The following is an 18,157-nucleotide window of genomic DNA, read 5'->3' on the forward strand; positions in this document are numbered from 1 at the left end:
CTTGGGGTTAGGCAGAATATCTTAGATCTCATCTAGCAACCAGTGGGATTCAGTGCTGAAGATGCAGGCTGATGGGTTTTCCGTTGCCAAGTCAATGTGCTTTATGACCAGATAGCTTAGCAACAGAAAGTATGGTCCCAATTATCATCATAACCTGAGACTACCGGTATAAGCTTTACATACAGAAGCTTGTACTAGCTTTACTTCTGATAATACTATGGGCTGATCTTACTATGATCTGACTCAGTGCTTCAAAATTTCACATTACTACAAAGGCTCCAAGCCCGCCTTCTACTGATGCTAGCTCTTTGTAACATGTACAACACCCTTTACTGTAAGTAACTCCTTTCAAACTAGGGAAAAAGACAGTAGTTTGGTTTTTCCTCTTTCCCTTCAGGATCATCTCATCTGTTTCATTTCATCTGTTTTGTCCCATATCCATTTCAGAACCTCCAGGAAAGGATAGAATATTATTTGTCCCCTTCACATGAGATTAGATTCTTCTGTCGCTGAGAGTGGCTATCCAAAGCCTTAAGCAGATGCATTTCCCATTACTTGCTATCTTTGCATTTCAATTTCCATCATTCCAGATGGCTATACTATTAAAAAATATAGGGAACTGCAGACCCAGCATGTGTGGAATGTGTCAGTCTAGAGAAGGGTATTGTAAGAATACATAAAACTTTATTGCTCTATAGTACCTGCTCTGGAATTTCCATTGCAATTCTGTTTAGTTCTGGCTCTTTTTGCACCATGGCTGAGTCTTTCTCAAAATCCACCGAACTCTTGCTCATAGATCTTTGTAAAGGTGGAGACACTGAAGGAGTAGACTGACCCTGCTTTGAGCCAGCTCCAGGCAACAAGGATTTCACTGGAGTGAGGTCTAGATAGACTCTGTCTTGTTCCCCTTCACATTTACTTCCATTTGGAGACACAGCTTCCTGTAAAACATGTTCAAAATAGTAATTTCACTCAAAGAAAAATATTCTGCTTAGAGTAAGAAGTGTCTATTTGACAATGTGAATTCAACACCATTACACCTTGTTTAGTAATGTGGATTTACATTCAATGAATTTATAATAGCAATCCAGCACAATTTTCTTTAAATATTACTGACAAAAAAAATCACTTTGCAATCCTCCCTCTCCAAAAACTCAGTGATTGCTGCTTTAGAATGATAAACAAACTAGCCAATTCTGCAAAAATCTCACCATGGTAGCCTCTGGAATGTCCACATCATCATAGAGTTCTTCTTGGTTCCCCATTCTCTTTGGCAGGTTGTCAATGTAAGTGTTGGGTTCAGAGTGCTTTCTTTGCATTAAGCTGAAAGGCATGAAAGCAAACATGCTATCATAGAGTTTCACACACCATGAGCAGTGATAGCTGTTAAATCCTGATAGTTGCTGTCTATCTTCGGATGTGGCCACTGCTCCTGACTTCCATCTTCTACCAGACAGCCAAGTCTGTGCAGTCCAATGAAGCAGTTACCATGTAAGAGCCCAATGAAGCAGTATGCAAAAAAAAACCAAAACACTAGTTCCTATCAGCAAGTGGCCAAGTATGTCACACACCTGTGTAATCATGCAACAATGGGCCCACTACAGTTTTCCAAGAATTTTAATTTTGATTCCAAATGTTTCTCTCAAAATATTTGGTAGGCTTTAGGTTGGAAAGTTTAAAAAAATGGGTGGCTATAGAAATCAAATAAATAAACGAGATAAATATTGTATTTCAGATAAATACAACAATTTGCATCTTCATTCATTTGTTTTCCCCATATATTTTCCTTAAAACGGTAGGAAAATAGGATTTTCTCCCTATCCAATCTCTCTTTCTAGGGGTGGAATCTTCATTCAAAGGTTGCCTTTTGGGGACATAATCTGGAAATAATCATTCAGATATTTTTCTTACTTTTTCTTTATTATAGCAGTTTCATCTGAATGTGTCATATATGGGATATATTTACATAGTAGTGTTTATTCTTTTCCAACTGTTTCTTTGTACAAGTAGTAATAATCCTATTAAAATTTGCACTGATTATTTTTCAATTTAAAAGAAAATCTCAAACTCTTATTTAGCAGAATCAATAAATATGCTACTAAACCACCAAAAGGAAGCATATTCTGAATACTAGCATAAGTAACTTACAATAATGAGTTTTTTGCTGCAGAGACAATGCAGGAAATTCTGTCAGCATCAACATAATCATAAGTAAGTTCCTCAGGATCCGTTTTAGAGCCAGATTCTGACAAAAGGACACCAAGCCAATGGCCCATTTCTTCAGAAGACTTTGTCTATTAAATAAATAAAAATAGAACCAACCGTTATAGCTATAGTTCAAACCTCTTCTAATCAGCGGTTTAGTAAATCTCTAATCAGTGGTCTCTACAAATCCAATGGCTTGGATCTAAAGAAAAATTGGAAGTAAGAAGAAGAAAAGACAAATTTTGTACCTTTCTCCAGTCAGCCATGTCTCAATAATATTTTCTGTAGACTCAAACTATTTGACTAAATAGAGTGAGCACACAATTTTGCTCATTGTTCAAAGAGCCCTTACTTAAGAAAGAACAGGGTTTGGATGGGAGAAAAAAAGTTAGGAAATTATGTTCTGCCCAAATCCCACAGAAAGGAATCATTCATGCTTGAAATTCAATGATTCACAGACCCATATAAACATTTAATTATTTAAATATTTGTGAAAATTCTACATTCAAGGTAGGATTTGTCCTGAATAATAAGTGAGAGTTTAGCTGCTCAGGGGAAAAAATATGCCAGAATTTCAAAAAAACATTTCATCTAAAGATCTTTCTCTTTTCCCCCAGAAGATGGCACCAATCTGATTTTCTAAACATTTCTGTATCAGATGGGTACTAAAATAAATACTGAAATTTGGTGGTGAAACATGAAGGAAAGCGTCACAGGCTACCTCTACAATCAAGGGGAAAAAAATGCAGTAACATGCAACATGATACCGACACCAGCTTTCTGTATTTGTATTCTAATATCAGATGTCATGCATAAGTAACAGGGTTTGTGTCAGCCTATGGATGCCTATGGAAAATATTCAGTAAGCACTATGAAAAATCTATGAGAAATGATTTTATAATTTCTAGTTGCCTTGAACTAAACTGCTGTATCCATATGGTACCTTAACTTTGTGAATGAAACTAGTTTGAAATAACTGTTGAAGTCGTCCTTATTCTGGCTCCACCATACTCAGCAATTTGACTGCTAAAAACAAAACAATACTCAGAGGCTCTGGCAATCCTACCCTTGGCTGAAAACATTCCTCCCACTACAAAATGTAGGAAATTTGTCACATTTTCCTCCTCCTACTCAAATGTTGCTGATGTCAGAGAATCTAAGATTAGCAATAAACAAAGAAAAAACAACAGCTCTGAGTGAAAGTAATAGAGGTAAGCAACTTGTTTTTCAAATCAACTTTTCTTCCAGGAGAAATTAAATGTAACTGAAGGGAGATTATAGGAGATTAAGCTTGCATTTTATTACTTGTTTATTCAAAAAAAGGAAGTTACAAGATTAGAATTAGAAGATAAAATTTGAATTTACACTGTACATCCCCATATATAATGTAGATACTATTATACTTGGAGCAGAAGTCTAGAAAGGGAGGGAATGAATATTGCTGACAGTATTCAAATAGTTTTAATGTAAACCATGTACATAAGGTAAAGCTGCACCAGCTAACTACCTATTATATATCTTGCAATCTGTGCACAGCCTCCGAACCTTGGCCTAATTTTAGATACTCCCACAGTTGTTTTACTTTCTTGTTCCTTTTTTATCCTTCCCTCCAGCATTCTTGAGCTTACAATATCATTCCTTATAAATTTAAGTACTTTGTTTCCTACGTGTGTTTGTAGGCATGAGTAAGAGAGAGAATATGCCATTTGGAAGAGGAGCTAGGGTGGAAACAGCCAACATGGAGAAAAGAAGTGAGGCCCTCAGCCTGAACTTTTTAGAAAATTAAAAACAACAACTAAAAAGTGAATAGTGGGAGGTAGAACAAAAGGTTCTGGGCAAGGAATCATTTGAAGCAGATTCATATTTATTTATTTTTGAATGCACATTGACTTATTGAACTATAAAACTGCTGATATAGTGCTCAACAGATTTTTTCCCTCACAGATCTAACAAGAAGTATTATTTTAGGCATTGCCAAATATAGAGAGAAAATATACATGACCAATCAATGAAAAAAGCTTAAGATTTCTATAGACTTTAAAGGTAGGGTCATCTAGTGATGACCCTACTTTCAATCAATCAATGAACCCAGAAAACAAGAAAGAAAAGGGGAGAATAAGAAAAAAGGACACAAAGTCTTGCTTACTGTAAATTTCGACCCTGTTGTTATACCAGCATCATAACCCAGACATTTTCTTCAAAGAATAGTTCTTAAAGGGAAAAATGGTTCTATACTGCTGGGCCCTGCATCTCTGTCTGGGAACTCAAATATTGAGGACTTATTGCTAGTGTTATTTTCCTGCTGTTTAAAATTACTCTATAGTTGCTATTTTAATTATAGTGCTTCACATAAAATTACAGGTATTATTTTCTCACTATAAATTACCTTCTGGATTAATTTGACTGAAATGTAAGGAAAACAAATTAAAAGTTCAGTTTGCTCTCTCTCTCACTCTTGTGCTTTCTGTATTATGTTTGTATGCTACTCAATCAAATAATCTGTGGATAGGTAACATAAGTTATTTAAATTGGCTCTATGCAAAGAAAGGAAGCTTTAATTTGGTTCCAACACAGCATTGTGATAGATTGCCATGAATAGCTACTAAACTGTGTTTACCAGCTTCTGGAGAGAATGACATCCCATACCTCTAACATGGCCAATTCTTCACCCTTGTGCAGGATACGAAATGAATAGACGTGGTCAGGGCTTGGGTCGGGGATGATTTCACATCCCATCAAGTTCAAAGCTGGTTGAGCTGCCTTGTTTCTGTTTTTGTCCTGGTAGAAGTGGAGCTGGCCATCCTTCACATGGCACCAGTAGGATTTCCATTGGCTGTTCACCAGTACATTTAAATATGCTGTGAAGAAAGAAATGCTGTTTTCATAATATGTTCTTTCTTAATGGAGCCCAGAATACTTTTTCAATATCCTCTAGAGATGATCTGTTGTCAGTGGGTAAGAATAGGCTAATATACATAATTTTATTGTTCTACGCAGAGTGCTAAATTAATATTGCTTCCAACCCTACAACACAATGAATATGTTAGCCACGCCACCATACAAACTGAGATCCAAATTCTGATATTTAAAAGCACCTATTGTAACTAATTAATTGATAAAACCACAGCCATCACCATCCACTGTCCAACCTCCAACCAAATACAACCCATGCTATATAAATAAGTTATCGCTCAATGGTCAAAATTGGATTACATTTTGAGCAAAAATAACATCAAGAAGAATCTTAGAATGACTCTCAGAATTGTCCCAAAGGTATTGCTATACCTTCTATGGATTTTTACAAGATCTAAAAGAGCACTGGAAGCATGATTTCTATTATTTTCAAGTCACAGTGGCTATACTATAGTTCTTTTCTGAATCATTCTCTAGGATTGTCTTCCCTGCAGGTAGCAGAAATTCAAATAAACATAGAAAAGTATGTGCATTTCTTAAAAGTTACTTACTGCAGGTATCCAAAGATCTTTCTGTATTGTCCATGGAGGAAGACTTCTTTCTCCCAAGATTCATCAGGTTGCTAAATTTTAACCCAGGTGTGCATTTCTTCTTAGCTAAAGTTTTAAAAGCTACATATTAAATTCTGTTGCTGAAGAAAATGATTATTATAAAATGGGATGCAATTTCATATATGACCCATCTTCACAACAGTATGAAGAATACTTGCATATCCAAACCAGTTTTAGATAATCCAAGATTTTAAAAAACAAGCAAGGTGTTTTGCTATTTTCTGAATGTGAAGCTTGTTTCTTACAGGGGCCATAAGGAACCAGACATTTTCCTTCTTGGAAATACTTGAAGGGATGCAAAGAGTTACAGAAATGATAACCTACTTATGTGCCTGAAGATATTTAGCTGTTCTTGACTGAGTGATAGTACCTTGATAATTATGAAATATGCACTTGTAGAGGCAAGTATTCAAAAAGGGAGGTATGAAATGTACACTTGTGTTGTTGGAAAAAATGCCTCCTATTTTAAGTCAGCTTGGAACAAAACAAAGCTTGTTTTTCATACCATTTCTTTCCTGCTGTCACTGGAACCATTGTAAGGTAGGTTGGATAGGACGTAAGTAACAGCACTGCACACCAAATGTGTAGGTTGTCCTTTTTAACCTACTAAAAATATGCTGATGTGACTGTTGACACATGCTTATAACTTTCTGCTGGGATTGCATAGGTTCTCCCTCAAAGTTGTATGAAAGTATCACCTAGCAGCTCTTGAGCTGGCAGAAAAGTATTCTAGCAAGTATTCTGCTGCCCCTATTGACAACAGGAATGTCAAACCCGGTCGCATCATGGGATGTATCGTCAAATATCAGGATTGGTTTTGCTCTTGTGGAGCTGGGATGGGCATGGCCTGGATGGGCTGTATCTGGTCCAGTTTCACACCTCTGTGCTACAATAATGAGGTCATGAATTGGCGAGGTCCTTGTTTATGGTGGCCAAAGTAGGGAACAGAAATAGTGGGTCCTGCAAATTTATCTCCCACCCATTAGGTATTTAACCCTCTGTTACCCTTTCTGATCCCCATAGGATAGGATGGGCCAAGTTTAGTAGGATTAGCAACTAGTGGCAGGGGCTCCATCCAGAGAGACTTTACTCCACACAACTTTTTCTGCCTGTTAGTTATTCTCAAGCTATTTCTGTGTATGGCTATATCCGGGTTCTAAAATATTGAAAGATAATAGCACAGAGGAGGAGCACAGGGGTAATATTTCATAGCTGTTCAGCAGGATATTTTGCGTGCAGAAATAATGCTCTTTTGAAACAGCATTAATCCTTATTTAAAACAAAAATCATCAGAAAATCATAGTTTAAAAGCACAGAGTGACATTGGTATTGGTATTGGTATTTATTCGATTTGTAGGCCGCCCTATTCCCCGAAGGGACTCAGGGCGGCTGAACAAAAAACCAAGGGAAGGGGAACAAATACAGAAAAGTAAGACAAACAGGACAGTGATACAACAATTTAAAAAAACACAGCAAGCACAACAGTTCAAATAGAGGGGGGGACTCAACCCCAGGCTTGCTGGGACAGCCAGATCTTAATGGCTGTCCGGAAGGCCTGAAGGGTGGCGAGGGTCTGAATCTCCACGGGGAGCTCATTCCAAAGGGCCGGAGCAGCCACAGAGAAGGCCCTCCTCCGGGTGGTCGACAGCCGGCATTGGCCGGCAGATGGAGGCCTAATCTGTGGGATCTGATGGGTCTATGGGAGGCAATTGGCAGGAGGCAGTCTCTCAAGTACCCAGGTCCAATACCATGTAGGGCTTTATAAGTGATGACTAGCACCCTGAAGCGTATCCGGAGACCAATAGGCAGCCAGTGCAGCTCACGGAGGATAGATGTAACGTGAGTGTACCGAGGCGCACCCACAATCGCTCGCGCAGCTGCATTTTGGACCAGCTGAAGTCTCCGAACACTCTTCAAGGGCTGCCCCATGTAGAGTGGAATGAAGTGGGAGAACTTAACTAGAACTGCAAGAGTACATGCAGTGAATGACCAGAAGTCCAGTTCTAACCTCAGAATTAGCAAAACCAGGAAGTAGCTGGGGGATGATCATGCAGAACCTACATGCCAGAGTAGACTTCTTGAATTTTGTTATTTTGTTTTACCATAGTCACCAGTTACCAAAGTATTTAGTGTCATCAAAGTCAGAATGAAGTAAACAGCGAGATTGTCTCTCCCAACACAGCATAAGTCATTGTGGAGTTACAGATGAAGGAACTACTACTGTATAAGCTGCCAATTACCTCCAATAGACCGATTAGATCCCACAGATTAGGCCTCCTCCTAATTCCATCCACTGGCCAATGCCGACTGGCGACCACCCGGAGGAGGGCCTTCTCTGTGGCTGCTCCGGCCCTCTGGAACGAGCTCCCCATGGAGATTCGGACCCTCACCACCCTCCAGGCTTTCCGCAAAGCCCTTAAAACCTGGCTGTTCCGACAGGCCTGGGGCTGATGAGTTCCTGTCCCTGCTCGAATGGTGTGTCTGTTGAGTTGTTTTTAAAATTGTGGTATTGTTTGTCTATGTCTTTTTTCCCCTATTTGTATCCCCTATCCGCCCCTGACTTGGGTTGTGAGCCGCCCTGAGTCCCTTCTGGGAAAAGGGCGGCATAGAAATATAATAAATTCAATTCAATTCAATTATAACTCTGGTCCTGGGAGCATTTACCATCAGGAGGAAGTTCCATTGTTCCTCAAAAATAATGATGATAATAAACAGTAAAAAAAAGCTATATAAAATCCTTATCTACTGCCGCAGGGAACACCTTCAGAACACTTACTGGCAGGATACACCCAATTATCCGTCCCTCCCAGGACAGCCTGTTTACTCTTTCAAAATAATTGTAATTTTGTCTAAATATCAGGTTTAGAAGCGTGCCAGGAGCATGTTTTTAGGATCAGCTCTTCAGAAACTCCAGTTAAATTTTCTAAGGGAAGATGACTCTGCAGAAGGTAGGCGTCTGCCACCTATTCCAAAATGGATGTGGATATCAACTCACAATAACTAAAGCAGTGTTTCTCAACCTTGGCAACTTGAAGATGTCCGGACTTCAACTCCCAGAATTCCCCAGCCAGCATTCGCTGGCTGGGGAATTCTGGGAGTTGAAGTCCAGACATCTTCAAGTTGCCAAGGTTGAGAAACACTGAACTAAAGGGAAGGGATTTGCCTGCAGGAGCCTAAAGCTGCGAACTGAGCAGATCTTAGCTCCAAGCCACATCATCAGCTAAATGATCTACAAAATGTGCCAGATCATGTCCACAGCAAAGACTGCGTTGGGAGAGGAGACCATTTTCAAATGCCTCAGATATGGGCCGGGGATGAGACAAAAGCCACTTAATGAGTATGTGGCAGGAGAAAAAAAAATGCTAAAGCATGGTTATGGGAGGTGAGAAAGACTCTTGTGATTAAAAGCTGAGCTCTTTTTCATTTGAACCATCCTTTTTACTGCGGAACTGGGGAAAGCGTTTGCAAGCATTCTTTTTCAGGTATTTGCAAAGCTCATCAGGTTTTTACAATAATCTGCAAGAGATGACTGAAAACTCAGACGAGGTCTGTTACAAATAGAGGGTGTTTACCGACTCTAATTGTGGTTGTCCTTTTCTGTTTCTATTTACACTAAATCCTTTATTGCCATTTTGGTGAAACTTTAATTCTTGGGATAAATACACACAATACCTCATGTAAGCAAGCACATAACTGCAATATATATTCTTGGCATGTAAGCTCACTGGTTAGGTTTACTGCAGTTTACCAACAATTTAACAAAGCTGTTACAAGCTTCTGGCCTGATATTGTTTCCAATGCTTCAGTTCCAGGAAAAAAATTACCCAGCTAATAATCAAATCTAAAATATGCTTCCTTTCAAACTCCAACATTAAATGAAATTTAGTTTCAGGTAAAATGCCTCCTCTTTATGATATTATTCCGAGTAGCAACATTTTCATTCTGTATTTAGAGAAGGAATCACGATACAATGCTTTTTTTTCAAATTCCCTCCTTTGGAAAGGGATCATAGCTTAGCAAGAGAGCATAAGCATTTTATACAGAAAGTCCCACACTTGATTCTTGGTTTTTAATTAAAAATTCAGATAGGAGATGTAAAGGATTTCTTTCTGCTCAAAACCCTGGGCAATCATTGCCAGTCAAAACAGTAGTGGATTGGGCTGACAAACAGGTATGTAGAAGTTTTTTATGTTCTACAAGGTACTCTATTTCATTATCCTTGGTAGAAGCTACATAGTTCAATTAGTGTGGATAACAAATTAACTTGGCAAAGAAGCTCTTCTCTCCAATTCTATTTCAACCAGGCAATCTGCAAATTCAATATACAGCAGAGACAGCTGCTTTAATTTCTCTCTTCCTCCTTCTAATTCAAATTTCTCCTGCCCAGAGCCCTGCAGTTGTCATGGGATTACAATTCACAACATCTATGAAAGCTACTACTGTGTTTTCCCCAAAATAAGACCTGATCTTGTTTTTTTTTAGGGGGGGGCAAAATAAGCACCAGGTCTTATTTTGGGGGGATGTCTTACTGTCCAACTTCTTCTGCAGCCGTTCGCAGCCACTTGCGACCAGACAATACATGATTCGTCGTGACAGGAGGCTGCATGGTGTGTTGAGCAGTTGCATGTGCGAGTGGCACCTGTGGTGTGACGTGCGACATGGTGTCTTGCCGCAAGCAGCAGCACCAGCACAATGAGCCACATGGCATGTCGCAAGTGGTGGCTCAGTGTGATGAGTCACACAGCATCCTGTCGCTCGCACCACTGGTACGACATGTAACATGGTGTCGTGCCTCAAGCGGCAGCACAAACACAATCAGCCACATGGCATGCCGCAAGTGGTGGCACCAGTGTGATGAGCCACACAGCATCCTGCCGCAAGCAGCAGCAGAAGTGCAGCAGCACAACAGTTGTTGGGGTGTGGGAGGCCTGGCCATAGTTGTCCTAAGGTAAGCGGGTGCATGGCACATGAGCAGTTCCATCCCCTCATCGTCATCCTAGCTTGATTTTTACATATGTGCAACCAGATGGTGGCCGAGACTTAACTATGATTTATTTTGGGGTAGGGCTTATATTAGGCACAGACATGAAAATCAGGTTAACTTTCTGAATTGAAAGTCATGTTACCATCTTTTGTTTCCACCAGCTCCATGTGACCATCAGTGTTGCTTCCACTCTCTGATGGCTCCACCTGCAAAGAACAAAAAACAATCCCCATGACTAAAATTGAGAAAATCATAAAGTATTGGGTTGAAGAACTCTTTTGCTGTTGGAAACTTATATTTTGCGTTTAGAGAAATGTGAGAAAATGATGGATGGTACAATGAAAAAGCATGAACATTGATGTATTTATTGCTCTTGGAATGTTATCAGATTTACAAATCCACTCTAAATAAACAGTTGTTTCTTTTTTTATTTGATTTTGGGCAAGTAGCAACACAGCTTGATTGGAACACCAGGTACACGAAACTTGGAGAAACTTAGTCTTTCCACCAAGCTTCCTCTTTGCCCAATGGTTGGTTGATTGGCTTAAAACATACTCATTTAATTATAATACTGATATTAAAATATAAACAAATATAACAGTATGTTCTATGAAATGCCCCTTTAGTCTCACTTTAAATCACCATAGCTTTCTTTTTTAATGATCCAGCAAGAAATCTATTGAGGAAAGACATGTTCACTACATCCAGGAAAATACAGCTCTTTTTATGTGTCCCTCTTGGGACACATAAACATTATATAATTCTGAATGTAAGCTCATTCTGAATTTTGAAGAACTAATCAAACTAAGAAGAAAAGGTCTTTTCATGGTAGCCGAGCCATGTGGAAAGTTAACTTTAAAACTCCTTGGCATCAATTGACAACAAAAAAGGGAGTTAGATACCACCCAAATAATAATCAGACCACTCCCTAAAACTGCACATGAGTTAGCAGCTTCTTGTAGATATTTAAAAGCATACAGAATCCTACAGAGCTGAATTAAGTGGCATAATGTAGAGGAACAACGTAGTGGTACTATTTCAGCCTCTTCTGCTGGATGGAAATACCTAGGATTGTAGAGTTAATCATTTGCCTCCCAGAGTCATTTAGCTCCCATTCCCACCATTAAAAAAAATTGTTGGGTCCATAAAAGTCTTATCTATGGATACTGAACGCTATCAATCACTTTCATTGAACAAATCCAAATTGGAATAGAGGTAAGCAATTTAATAAGCAAACTGTTTTGCAAATGTATCACAGCAGGTTGTTGGGAACACTCCCTTCTCTTCTGCAGCTCAGAACATAGTAGCTCCAATTTAAACAACATCAACAACTCCCTAAGGCAAATTGTGTGCTGGCTCCCCAGTAGGAAAGAAGACCTTACTACCATCAGAGTAGTCTTTTCCTCTAGGTTATGTTTGACTACATTTGTTCCATGTTTTCCATCCCAGATAGACTTCTGTTGGGGTGTATGTGGGGATCCTACATACACCCCCACAGACTCACTGAAGAAGATCCTAATGCTGGGAAAGATTGAGGGCAAAAGAAGAATGAGATAACAGAGAATGAAGAAGCTGGATGGCGTCACTGAAGCAGTAGGTGTGAGCTTAAATGGACTCCAGAGGATGGTAGAGGACAGGAAGGCCTGGAGGAACGTTGTCGATGGGTAGGACACAACTTCGCAACTAACAACAAGAACATAGTTTTATATGTGTTATAAAGGCCAGTAAACACTCAGCTCCACTCAGTAGCCTTGACGCCACCCTGAAACAAGGGATTAAATGATTGTAAAAAGAAAAGAAAAAAAGAATGCTTTTTTAATATAATGTTTTCCTCTGAGTTTGAACAGAACTAAATCTATAAACTCTCTTTAAAAGCAATTTGAAACAAACTCATTGCGAAGATAAATGGATACAAAGAAGTGTTGTTGTGAAGGGATGGAAAGATGCTTGAAGCTGTTCTAATTGCAGCATCCAAAACAGGCTGGAGTTTTCAACCATTTTCCTGTTTTGATGGTGGGAATTACTTCCCTTTTATAATCAAGTAGTTTTAAAATATTATGTAATAGAAGATTTAAGAGCTACTTTTTAAGCATCCCCTTCAAAAGATAAGACATACTTTTGGGTTATTGAACCGCTGGACATCTGGAACGTACTGATTTCCTTCACATGGCCCCTCTGGATAGAGACCACTTGTTTCTTGGATTACCTAGGAGGGGAAAAAACACGATATAAGCAATTTCGTGTCTTATGGCCAGCTACAGCTTTTATTTTCTTCTGTGCTGAAAAGCATTCGGCTAATTTTAATTGAAGCTGAATTCAATTTAAGCAAAGCAGTTTTTAAGTTAAGAGAAAGGAAAGTTGAGCTGTTTCAGAAACCTCTGCGTGTGAGTGAAGCCTAGGACACATATATAAACAGCACACCAAATCGGAGGATGTGCTCGGCAACCCCCTCCATTGTTCTACTCTAATTAGGAATGGTTTCTTACGTAACAGTCTCTGGGCATGTCAGTAGAGATATCAAGATGCAAAACAGTACATGAGCCAACAACAGTTTTTTTAAAATCCTCTTTCACCTATTAGAAGAAAATGATTTTAGTTTCTGTGCTATATTGACCACTGTAGATTAAAACCACTCACGAGAGGCATAGAAGATTACCTCAGTGTGGGCTGACAAAGTAACCCTGTGTTATACCAATATGAGTGCATACATGTATTTTTTGCTGTGGTTAGTTTAATTTAGAAACAGAGGCTTGGTCCTTTGCCAGCCAGTGTTCTTGTGCTTTTACAAGATTTATCAAACAGCATGTACTTGCTTTGAACTTGGACATTTTTACTTAACTATAAATTATTAAGCATTTCCTTGTGTTTTCACAGCTAACCTCAGTTCAGAGGTCTTCGGTATGGAAAATCAAGATGATCCAGATGCAGAAAAATCAAAATAATAAGTACAGAAATATCAAACGCAAGGGCATGGCCACACAACATTGAACATTTATCCCTTGAAAAGCTTAGAAGCACAGTAATGTTTAAGTAAACCTGGAAATTAGAGGATCAGTTATAAGCATCATTCACTTGGTGGCATCATAAGTTTAAATGGTGGCCCAATGACTGGTCATAACTCGAGGACTACCTGTATAAAATTTAAATTAACATTATTGAAAATTCTCTAAAAATATATTAATTTAACAAGGAACTTTGCTCTTCTAAATCATACATTTGCCCTTGGGTTCTAGTGAGCTCATCGAGTATATTTTCCTAAAGGCACTGTGTGTTTCTTTAAGAAAAAGTCTTAAATCACATGCCTGGTAAAACACAAGAATACTGGCTGCCAATTTCAGTATTGGCATTTGCAATTGTGGCTTCAACAAATCCTTCAACCTGGAGTAACAGGCATTGCCAAAAAAAGGGGGCTCCACTCACTCTGAGCCATTGTTCTGCTTGGTCTTTACTTTGCAAACCCAAGACAATCACGTCTGCATTCATGGGGATGATCTTCAGCTTATGTTCCTGCTTTCTCAGATTCTTCTCCTTGTGAATGACACTACAGCTCACCAAATTAACATCCAGCTGAGGACTATGGTCTTTGGAAGTCTTGTAGCACTGGGAACAAAAGAAATATGGCAAGATTATTTTTAACTTTTGTTAAAATTATTTAAAACATTTGTTCAGCTGCCCATCTTAAAACCAACTCTTGGGTGTCTTACAACCAATCAAACAATAAATAATCATAAAGCAAAAAAATGATAAAACTATAAGAAAAAAAAAGAAAAATTTGCCCCAAAACCGCACTTCCCAGATGGTAATCAACACAGTCTCATCCCACTCTGAACTCACCCTGTTGCAACCCTTGGGGGAAGAGCCAGATCTTAATTGCTCTCCTGAAGGTTAAAGAGGGAAGGCTGCTGGTCTCAGGGCCAATGGTGCTCCTTAGGACAGAGATTGCAAAAGAAAAGGTGCTCCTCTAAGGACCCAGAAATAGAAATGTTTAATGGGAAGGACTTGGAATATGCCTACCTATTCTGACCCCCCCTCCGGCCTGTGAATCACCTAGACACAGGCTTGGCTATTTGCCACTCTTTAATCATGCAGTTATCGACTTCTTTGGCTGAAGGCCCAGACAAGACTCACATGCAAGAATTGGATTTGGATTTTATTCAACTTGTATGCCGTCTTATTCCCGAGGGACTCAGGGCGGCTCACAAACCGAAGGGAAGGGAACAATACATTAAAAAAAAAACCAGACAACAATACAGAGCCAGTTTAAAAGGTCTCAACAAGCACACCAGTTCGAGTGGGGATGGAACTCAGCAGCCCCAGGCCTGTGGAACAGCCAGATCTTAACGGCTTTACGGAAAGCCTGAAGTGTGGTGAGGGTCCAAATCTCCACAGGAAGATCGTTCCAGAGGGCCAGAGCAGCCACAGAGAAGGCCCTCCTCCGGGTGGTCGCCAGTCGGCATTGGCTGGTAGATGGAATTCGGAGAGGCCTAGTCTGTGGGATCTAATAGGTCTTTGGGAGGTGATTGGCAGGAGGCGGTCTCTCAAGTACCCAGGTCCAATACCATGTAGGGCTTTATAAGTGATGACTAGCGAAGTGTATCCGGAGACCAACAGGCAGCCAGTGCAGCTCGCGGAGGATAGGTGTAACATGGGTGTACCGAGGCGCACCCACAATCGCTCGCGCGGCTGCGTTCTGGACAAGCTGAAGTCCCTGAAAGCTCTTCAAGGGCTGCCCCGTGTAGAGCGCATTGCAGTAGTCCATTCTTGAGGTCACAAGGGCGTGAGTGACAGTTGTGAGAGCCTCCCAGTTCAGGTAGGGACGCAATTGGTGCACCAGGCGGACCTGGGCAAATGCCCCCCTGGTCACAGCCAACAAATGATGATCTAAAGTCAGATGTGGATCCAGGAGGACTCCCAGATTGCGAACCCTGTCTGAGGGGCATATAATTTCACCCCCCAGCCTGAGAGTTGGAATACATGGCCAATTATTGGGAGGGAAAAACACAAGCCACTCGGTCTTGTCAGGATTGAGAGCCAGTTTGTTTACCCCCATCCAGACCCTGACAGCCTCCAGGCACTGACACATCACGTCAACCGCTTCACTGAATTGGCACAGGGCGGACAGATACAACTGTGTATCATCCGCATACTGGTGATATTTTATCCCGTGCCGCCGAATGATCTCACCCAGCGGCTTCATGTAAGATGTTAAACAGGAGGGGGACAGGACCAAACCCTGTTGCACCCCATACTTAAGGGGCCTAGGGGTCGACCTCTACCCTCCAACCAACACCGACTGCGACCTGTCCGAGAGGTAGGAGGAGAATCACTGAAGAACGGTGCCTCCCGCCCACACCTCTCGCAACCGTTGCAGAAGGATACCATGGTCGATGGTATCGAAGAACGCTGAGAAGTCAAGGAGCACTAGGACAGAGGCATGGCCCCTGTCTCTGGCTCTCCAGAGATCATTGGTCAGTGCGACCAAAGCAGTTTCCATGCTGTAGCCAGGCCTGAATCCCGACTGAAAGGAGTCTAGATAATCGGTTTCATCCAAGGACCGCCGGAGCTGAGAGGCCACCACTTTCTCAACAACCTTCCCAACAAAGGGGAGGTTGGAGACTGGGCGGTAGTTATTTAAGATGGCTGGATCCAAAGACGGCCTCTTCAGGAGGGGTCTCACCACCACCGCCTTTAGGGGGGCGAAAGAACCCCTCCAGAAGGGAGGCGGTAACTATCGCCTGGATCCAGCCTCGTGTCACCTCCCTACTGTTCGCGACCAGCCAGGAGGGGCACGGGTCCAGTACACACGTGGAGGCACTCACTGCTCCGATGGCCTTGTCCACTTCCTCAGGAATAACAAGCTGAAAGTCAATCCAAAGATGCCGTTCAAGACCCTCCCCCGGTACCTCGGCTGGCTCTGCGCAATTGGAGTCCAGGTTTGTCCGAAGCCGAGCAACTTTATCTGCGAGAAATTGGACAAACTCCTCAGCTCTACCTTGTAAAGGGTTGCCCGCATCCTTCCCTTTCAGAATAGTTGGCAGCAACCCAAAATCCAACAGGCACGGATACAAGACAGACAGAGTTTTCCAATACTGTTTCAAACAATTGTTTCCTGCAAATGCCCCCTCCCAACTTCTCCACTTATATACTCTCTTGGAAGGGGCCAAGCCACAACCACCTGGGCTTAATCATCGTCTATGAATCTGCCTACAGAGCTGCTGCTTCCATTTCTCTGCCCTTCTTAATCTTGCATCAGGGACAAACTGCCTTCAATCCTCCCACTGCTCCATGCCTCAGGCGCCTCCTGATGGCCAACCAGCCTCTCTGGTCCCTGCTCTGAGTCTGAACCCTGCCCAGGGTCCTCCACATCTTCCTTGGCAGACTCATGTGGTTCCTCGCTATCCGAGTCCATCAGCAGCTCAACCAGATCCTACTGGGCCACAACACCTGCCCTATCTATTCTGGTGGGCAGGCAGATGCCTCAGAGAGAAGAGATTGTACAACTAACTCATGCCATGTTTAATGGGGACTACACCTGCCTAACATCAATATCTAAAGAAATAGGCTTGCTATTTACTAAATATCAAATATCTAGAGATAGGCTTCCTATTAACAGTATGTCACAGGTAATAAGTAATATTTATTTAAAGTGAAGCCAACTGACATATGGAAATTATGAAATAAATGTTTCATGAAATAATGAATGAAAACAGAATTACTGGGGGTTACAAATCAAAGATTAAAACTATCCAATAAGAGTAGAAGGAAGGCCTCTACCAAACCTTCACATTTAATACAAATTTTACATGTGCCATGTAACTAAGTTTAGATATACCTAAACTTATTCAAGCATACATTCTCATCACCAATGTTGAAATGATATTTGAGAGGGAGGGATGGGGGAAGCAGTTTGTTACTTATCTCAAGCATTAAAACCCCTAAATTAGAGTATTCCTTTGTCTTATTTACAGTATTAATTTCTTAATTACAGTATTCCTTTATACTATACTTCTCTCTCTCAGATTCTGAGAGATTCTTCTCAGATTTTCTCTGAGAGAAAATTTTTACAAGATGTTCTATAGATGGCATTTAGATCCTAAAAAGTTGGCTTCTATGTATCCGAATGTTCAGCCTAAATGTTGGAGGTGTGGTTCTCTCGATGCTACATATTATCATATATGGTGGACCTGCCAAAAGGTTAAGGCATTTTGGATAAAAATATGGTGGGTCATGCAAAATGTTTTTAAAAGAAGGATAAAGTTTAGTCCTCAATTATTTTTACTAGGTATATGTACTGACTTTACAGTGGTAGAGACCAATTTGATTCTGCACCTGATAACTGCAGCAAGACTGTTGGTGGCGCAATATTGGAAGAAGGAAGACTTGCCTACAATCCAAGAATGGACATTGAAAGTAACAAACTTAGCTGAAATGGCTAAAATATCGG

The 18,157-nt window shown here is 40.7% G+C and overlaps 1 protein-coding gene across 1 annotated transcript in view; it reads right to left on the reverse strand.

Annotated features, from left to right (window-relative positions):
• Positions 1–18,157, reverse strand: part of AFAP1L2 (actin filament associated protein 1 like 2) — a 92,443-nt gene that overhangs the window by 7,510 nt on the left and 66,776 nt on the right. Inside the window, exons 7-14 of the mRNA XM_087725857.1 lie at positions 14,134–14,313; positions 12,830–12,919; positions 10,856–10,919; positions 5,670–5,774; positions 4,852–5,063; positions 2,149–2,294; positions 1,212–1,323; positions 702–941 (exon numbers count right to left, since the gene is read on the reverse strand). Of these exons, the coding sequence (XP_087581983.1) occupies positions 702–941; positions 1,212–1,323; positions 2,149–2,294; positions 4,852–5,063; positions 5,670–5,774; positions 10,856–10,919; positions 12,830–12,919; positions 14,134–14,313 (1,149 nt within the window). The remainder of the gene's footprint in view (positions 1–701; positions 942–1,211; positions 1,324–2,148; positions 2,295–4,851; positions 5,064–5,669; positions 5,775–10,855; positions 10,920–12,829; positions 12,920–14,133; positions 14,314–18,157) is intronic.

The sequence above is a fragment of the Thamnophis sirtalis genome, unplaced genomic scaffold (assembly GCF_051295495.1).
Source record: "Thamnophis sirtalis isolate CommonGarterSnake01/CBP01778 unplaced genomic scaffold, rThaSir2_p1.2 scaffold_11, whole genome shotgun sequence".
NCBI lineage: Eukaryota > Metazoa > Chordata > Lepidosauria > Squamata > Natricidae > Thamnophis > Thamnophis sirtalis.